This window comes from Raphanus sativus, chromosome 3, assembly GCF_000801105.2.
Source record: "Raphanus sativus cultivar WK10039 chromosome 3, ASM80110v3, whole genome shotgun sequence".
NCBI classification, from domain to species: Eukaryota; Viridiplantae; Streptophyta; class Magnoliopsida; order Brassicales; family Brassicaceae; genus Raphanus; species Raphanus sativus.
This window is the reverse complement of record NC_079513.1, coordinates 946,876-955,057: the sequence shown is the minus strand read 5'-3', so window position 1 is coordinate 955,057 and position 8,182 is coordinate 946,876. Positions and strand designations below refer to the sequence as shown.

General features: G+C 29.5%; 1 protein-coding gene across 1 annotated transcript; it reads left to right on the top strand.

Moving 5' to 3' along the window:
- Positions 1-1,404: 1,404 nt before the first annotated feature.
- Positions 1,405-3,931, top strand: LOC108844206 (WAT1-related protein At4g01450). The gene is made up of 6 exons (XM_018617429.2): positions 1,405-1,698; positions 2,329-2,391; positions 2,495-2,611; positions 2,718-3,105; positions 3,175-3,326; positions 3,524-3,931. The coding sequence occupies exons 1-6, from the start codon at positions 1,514-1,516 to the stop codon at positions 3,705-3,707; spliced, it is 1,089 nt and encodes a 362-aa protein (XP_018472931.1). The 5' UTR covers positions 1,405-1,513; the 3' UTR covers positions 3,708-3,931.
- The last annotated feature ends 4,251 nt before the right edge of the window (positions 3,932-8,182 follow it).

The window sequence follows — 8,182 nt, the reverse complement described above, 5'->3', positions numbered from 1 at the left end:
ATATATTTAATGTAATATTTATACATATTATATTGTATGCTTGTTTTATTATTATTTTATTTACTTATAAAAATATTTGGACATAATAAAATGAAAACTATATCTTTTTCAAATAGATGTTTAATTAAGTTTTTCTGTTTCTTATATTTTATATTTTTTATTACTTTTTTCTTATATTGACGTATTCTAATTGTTGTTTTTATATCAAATTGTAATATTACGATAGATGTTTATGTATTATCTCTATTTCTTATATTGTATATTTACTTATTATTTATTTTATTCATAAATTTTCAGATGGATTTTTAATGTAGTTTTTTTTATTTTTTATATTGTATATTTACCTATGATTTATTTTTCTTATATTTTATATTTACCTATTTTAATATTATAATAGATTTTATTGTAATATTTTATTTCTCATATTGTATATTTACTTATTATTTATTTTATTACGTATTTTTAGATAAATGTTTAATTTAATTTTTTTATTCCATATATTGTATATTGTATATTTACTTATTTCTATTTCTTATATTATATATTTACTTATTCTAATATTTATTTGTATATCAAATGATAATATTAGATGTTTAATGTAATATTTCTATTTTTTATATTGTATATTTATTTATTATTCATTTTTCTTTATATTGTATATTTATTTTTGTTTAATTTTTAATTTTATTCACTATACGAGGACTCGCAAATATTTCTTGAGGTTATAGATTTCATCTTATATAACTTTTTAAATGTATGTATAACTTCAAAACATCAATATATATATAAACGAGGAAGTGCGTACGTTTAAGGTTTCTTGTCTATACTAAACTCGTCCACGGTCCACTAATCAGATTAATAACTATTTTATACTATAACGTTCACGTTGTTAATAGGTAGAGTCCAGTATAATGATTCGATAAGTTAAAGCTCAATCAAATTCATCAAAAAAGCAGAGTTTATATCGATAAACTAAATAAAGGAAAAATATAATTGTGAAACACTTTAATTTCCTCTAAACTTAGAAGTTAAGACACCCTGTAAATTGCTAGTTCTCCTAGTTCCTTTTCCCAAGTATAATTACAAATTTGTTTATAATAAGCTAGATAGATAATGATCTGAAAACAGGTGCTTTTTAGATATTTTTTATCAAGCTAAAGTTGGAAAACAACTGCTTTAGGATTATCAGCTAAGATTTTATAGTCCTAAAAGAAACAACTACTCTCTTCCACTAAGAAAATTAGAAAGCATATTGTATTACATATACACGCCTGAAAATTATAGTGATAAGAATAAATTTATAACCAACACGACTCATTTTTTAAATATTTCTCATTTGGAAAAAAATACAAAAGTTTATTTCAACTCGGCATACCATGATATATATAAATATATCCACCTGGTCTCTACTACTCAAACAAGTTACTGAAGAAAGAGAGAAAACAAGCAAGAGAGCATAGAGTGGGAGAGTGAGAGGCGTTTGATTATTAACAGATAGTCTAACCTACTATTCATGGGTTGTATCGATGGAAAATGGGCACCGCTGATCGTGATTAGTGTGATTAACACGATTAATGGGATGGTTAACGCTTTGATTAAGAAAGTTCTTGATGGAGGCATTAATCATATGGTTGTTGCTACCTATCGTTTGGGCATTTCCACCTTATTCCTTCTTCCGATCGCTTATTTTTGGGAACGGTAAGTCTAATTTTTTACTTCTCTAATTACTTAGTTTCTTAGTTTTCAGTTCATATTTTATCTGCTTAATAAACAAAATTATAATTATTTCCAATACTTGAATTACTTATTCTGCTTTATAATTAAGTTCAAGCCAATTTTCTTAAATTGATTTGTTTTTACTACGTTGAGAAAAGTTGTATTTCAAAAAGACATAAAAAGTAGGAGTATTGTTTTTTTTTTTTTTTTGAAAAGATAGGAGTATTGTTTAGTTCACGTTTTAATGGGTTCTTTAACGTTTTTAGAGACAGTTTTCAACTATTCTCAAAACTTATTGGTTAGATTCTTTAACGTTAATTTCGACTTCAGTGCGTTGCGAACTTTAAAACTGCAAGTGAAGATTTCTCATTGGATTTCTTCTCTCCTTAACTATCTATATATGTTTTTAGTTATTCTCGCCTTTTAGCTTACCGACGAGTATTCGACTTAGTTTTTGGGACTTTTAATTTAATATAATCAGTTATTCAGAAAAAAAACCTGACTTTTTAAGGATGTTTATATGTATTGATTATTTCACAGTTTATATGTATTGATAGAATCAGAATTCTGTGTCCCGGACAAAATAAATATTCGTTTCCATGATTTCGTCAGGAAAACAAGGCCGAAGCTAACAGCAAGAGTTTCGTGTCAGCTTTTCGTCAGTGCTCTTTTTGGGTAACTTTCAGGCTTACTCCCTTAACTCATGCTTTATTACAATTCAGTCCCTCTTTTTATTATGTGTATATTCCTTTTAATCTTATAGTGCATTTTTTGGCAGGACGAGTTTATCGCAGTATTTCTACTTGCTTGGCCTCAGCTACACTTCTGCCACCTTGGGTTCTGCTTTCTGGGGCACATTGCCTTCCATCACTTTCATTATGGCTTTAATATTCAGGTACACTTGTTATTATAAGTAATTATAACCTAAAAGTGTCCCTACATGTTATCATTTCAAGTGTATAATTTTCCACATCATAATGTTGACTTTTATTGTTGTTCAGATTCGAGAAGCTAAATATGAAAACAAAAGCAGGATTCGGCGTTGGTCTTGGACCTATCATAAGCTTAGCTGGAGCTTTACTTCTTACGATGTACCAAGGCATTCCATTATCGAACTCTCAAGAATATTCAACGGTTTTAAACATCCACAAAGGACATGAGAATAGGATTAAAGGCTGTTTTCTTTTATTCATTGGAGTTGCATTTTTCAGTTCCTGGATGCTTATACAAGCCAAGATCCACTCGAGCTACCCGTGTCCATACTCGGGTACAGTTATTTTATCAGTCTTTGGTACGCTTCAGTGTGCCCTTCTTAGCTTGATCAAGACTAGAGATGTGGAAGATTGGATCCTCAGAGACAAACTCACCATCCTCACCCTCATTATAGCGGTATACATACATGTATATATCAATTCACGATAACCAAACATTGATGTATTATGTATATATGTGTTATAGGGTGTGTTTGGACAAGGAGTGGCTACGGTGGGACTGTCATGGTGTATCGAAAAACGTGGACCTGTCTTTACATCAGCATTTAGCCCTGTCACACTTATGGTCGCAACCTTGTTCGATTTCTTGATACTTCATCGTATGATTTATTTAGGAAGGTAAAATAAATATGCGAATATTCAATATTATTACAAATCTTACATTAAAAAAAAGAGTAGGGTAAAATTTAATGATATATACGAAACACTGACCATTCCATTAGTAATCAGTTGATGTCACTACATAACTCTATAAATCCCTGGAAATTTTATTGTCTACATATTTTTCATTCAAATTTATTTTGTTATCGTTGCAGCATTATTGGATCTGTGGTGATTGTGATCGGTTTATACTTATTTCTATGGAGTAAGGGTAAGCAGATAGCTGACTCTAAGATCGTTAAATTGCCTACAAGTACAGTGGGAGAAGCAAAGCAAGAGGAAGACCATACAAATGTTAACAAATTAGGCCGTCTTTTGGTTAGTCCCATGACTCCTTGATCCACTTACTTAAACCCTCTTTTTCATTCAGAAAGACATACATGTCCTACGAATCATCTATGAAGAAGAAAAGAAGTAATCATTTGATTGTTGCTGGAGAATATACTCACTTGTGTTGCAATGTTTAAACGTTTGAATTTTACTTTTCAATGGCTTAATTTGGGTATTGTAATCTTTTAAAAAATAAAAAAAAATTGTATCGAAAATGGACTTATTTGTCTGAATTCGTCGTTGTAAATCCTTTTACACAGATCTTTTTTTCTATATAAAGAGATTAGAGCGGTTTAGATATAACTATATCAGTATATCACCAATAAATCAGTTTTGTTGGAATCGGTTAGTCTTTTAAGACCTTTGTTGAATGGTGCCTGATCTTGTAGCTCATTTGGTTCGAGGAAGATGCTCTCCTCTAGCTCATTTGTTCTCAGAGATATAATAAGTTTTGGGGTGTTGGCTGTTAGGATTATGTGAGTCTTTGTCCAACTCTTTTATTGTCCAATTATTATGATATTTTTATTTTAGATATAAATGGTTAGCCGTGGCTGTTAGGATTATGTGAGCCTAATAACTCTTTTGTTGTCCAATTATTATGATATTTTTTACTTTGGACATAAATGGTTAGCTTGCATGGATTTATTATTGGGTTATTTCTCAAAATCTCGTATTAATTATAGTTGTATTTCTTTTTATAGATTGAACACGCATTGTCTAAACATCAATGTGAAACTTTGTTTGATATCTCACATTTTTTCTTCAAACTACTCGTATCTCACAATTTACTTCCAAGATTTTCTGATTTGATCTCTGCCACATATACCTCACATTCATAACTCGAAAAGTCCCAAAGTATTTTGGTTTTCTCAAAGATTTCTCGTCAAACACTCTGATACCAATTGATGTGATTGTGTTAGTCTATATTCAATTTTTTATTATTCGATTATTACGATATTATCTATTTAGACCTAAATAGCTCACCCACATAAATTTATTATTGGATTTCTTTCCAAAAAACTTTATACTAACTAGAGTTGTATCTCTTTTTATATGTTATACTCATTGTTTAAATTTCCAATATGAAATTTTATTTGATATCTTCACAGTGGCTCCTCAAAAAAGAAAGAAAAGAAATAACAAAAATACTATTTTCTGTTTGTTTTTCACTCGGGTTCGCACTATGTTTTAATTTTTATTTTTGGTGATTACCTGTCAGCTTTAACACTTTGTAACACGCAACCTGCGCATTCAACTAGTGCAATTCATATCCTTATTAAAAAAAAAGAAGATATCCAAATCACAAAACCTAAAAGATCCACTTGACCCGTGAATAGTTAAAAGGTTGAATTTTAGTATTTATAAACAAAATAAATAAAATTAAATAATATTAAAATATACTTCAATGTGAAAGAGAAAATATTATGAAAGTAAATAATTTAGTTAATATAATTATATTTAATTTATTGAATACATATTTTAAGAACACTAAAAATTAGGTCAATATATATAAATTACTGATAAAAATAAAATATTGCAATTTAACTAATATATATAAGATATAATTATATGATGGATTATATTATAATTAATATTTTGTGATTTTTAGCTTTTATGGATTATACTATCAACTACAAGATATAATTTAAATATGAATGTTTTAAAAACACAGGTTGATTTTTAGTGTTAGAATTGAATCTCAGCTTCTTGTGGATTATGTGAAATAACACCCGAATATGCATAATATATGGAGTGTCCTTGTATGAAACATATAAGCAAACGTAAAAAATCGTTAACAATTACTATTATTTGTCAAGAACGATAACAATCAATCATGTGCATTATTTATTTATTTCTTTACAGGCGATGAGAAATTGGGCTGCTTGCCCCCAATCAATGTGTCTTCTTCTTTTCCCTTACCCTTTCATGTTATTCAGTTTATACTTTACTAAATAAATATATTCTACAAAAAAAAAAAGAAGTTGGGGGTATTGCTTTGCTTTTTCTTTATAATACTGCTGAGGAATGGCACAATAAAGGATTGAAAGCCAAAACACTAAAAAAAATTTTAAGATAATAACAAGTGAAAAATCTTTATTGAAAACATCAAGAGTACTTTTTAAAGAATATTTGTTTTCGTAACATGTATTTATTGAAAATATATTTATTTCGTGTCCCGTCAAATAATTTATGTGGCTCCGCCACTACATATACATATTGTGACTCTCATTCAGCAGTCTCAAGTCTGAAAAAGTAGTCAGTAATGAATATGTATAAATGTTCCTTACACTAGGAAACGGTGCTATCTACGTAACATGTATTTCTCCTTTTTTTTTCTTTTTTCTCCAAAGCTTGCGTAATATCCAAAGTTTCTCAACTGGTTGATCCTAGACTTGGAAGATTATTTAGGCCAAATGTCTAGACACCTCATAGTTTATAAAAAAAAGGTTTGTGCAATATTTTTGCTATTGTACCTTTTTTCTTACATGCTTTCTTGAAAACATCAATGTTTTTAGCCATCGAAAAATCTCAATACCACAGTTACAAAAAAAAAAAATATCAATACCAATATAAATTTACAAAACAGAATTTTATAGTTAGTTTTGCAATTGAATCAGGAAAATACAATAACATGGTCAGTTTTGCAACTGAACAAAAACACACCATCAAAAATTGATACGTCTCTTGTTTACTTCGCGGGGACGTTTGCTGAATATAACTTTTTAGTTCTACTTACTTTTCTGCATGGGGATCCCCACATGGATTTTTTTAATCCCTAATTTTTTTTTTGAATTATACAGAAACATTCTGATTCTACAGAAGTGGTCTAGACTAGTCACGTGTTGCCATATGTCAGTCCCTTAACACATGTCAGAATCCGTTATAGTCTGATTTTGATCGATTGATTCATTCAGTATTGACAGTAAAAGTTATTAAAGTCGAAAATGCTCGGGAAAAAGTCGAAAATGCATACTATTATATATAAAGGAAAAAGGGGTGCAAATACAATTTGAAACTCTGTTGACCATGGGATCTCAATAACGTGACTGATCACTGATCAATGAGATCAAAATAATTGAGTTTGTTTTCAGCCACATCATATTACGACAATGAATTATCATGAATGTTTCGTTTGTATGTTGTCTTTCTAAAAAGCATCCTTTTTTTTCATGTAACTATCACAATAATAATTTGGACGTACGTAGTGTCGCAACAAAGTCCTGAAGGGCTAACATGCCAAATTTGCCACAAACAAATCGTACCATTAATAATGGAGATGGTCAAATCAAATTTTCTATAACGTAAAATTTTAAATATGTTTAATAAATAATGATTGTTAAGGTTTGTGATCCAAATTTGAGCAATCAAAACTCGACTAAATCAACAAATAAAAGCATACGCACGTTTATAGTTGTTTAGATTCGATGTAAGAGTTGCCTCCTTTTTCACTAATGAAAATTTCACTATGAAATTCGGGAATTTGAACTTTTCTTTCTATTCACTTCACATCAAATAAAAGAGCCTGGTACAAAAAATAAAAGTGAAGATTTAAGACTGTTGGATATACTGTTCCAACTGAAATATATTAAGAACTAAGAGATAAACATAGATTGATTAATTTCTCTTGAATAAAGGAAAGATATAAGATTCTATTAGGATTACGAGTTATCCTAAGAGCATTATATAAGCTTGAAGTTGTGATTAGACTTGATAATAATTTTGTAACGTTTTTTTCTTTTTGCATCATTGAGCTAAAACTTTTTTTGTTTCTAAATTCGGTGGTGAAATTTAACATATAATTATTTTTCGAATCTTCTGGCGCAGATGTAAGAGTAGCTTATACGAGCCTCTGAACTGATTAAATTTCTTTGTGACGTTTTTTTTCTTTGCTTCCTTATTACTTGCGTGTTAAGTTAATTACAGAGAGAGTAATTAAAGAACCAAACAAACTATATGTGTGTTGAAGTTAATTGAGTTTTCAACAAGTGGTATCCGAGCACCAGACTAGGATGTCTAATAGGATAGAGGTTGATCGGTTTCATCGGTCTGGTGATTTTATGTTACAGAAGATTCGCATGCTCGCGCATCTTGGTTAATTAGGTTTGAAGGAAATTCTTATTGATGAGAAGCTACTTCTCGAACCAGCTAAATTTTAATCAAAGGAGAGAGAGGATGAAGCGAAGGAGGGGAAGGAAAAATGTTCTAACACCAACTGATATTGATCCCTCAAAGATAGAAAAACCAGAGAAAGCTATGAAGATTATTCTGAATGTTGGTGATCATGTTCTACAAAAAAATAGCCATTGCACAACAACAGCAGTTATGTGTTTTCTGTTGAAGAGACTATACATTCTTAAGTTTCTGCCCTACAATATTTTCCTTCAGTTAAAGTTCTATAAATTTAAGATGACTAATACTACATCTGTTGATTCAAAAGTTGATGTCTTTCTGAAGCTAGTGTCTGATTTGAATATCGTTTGAGT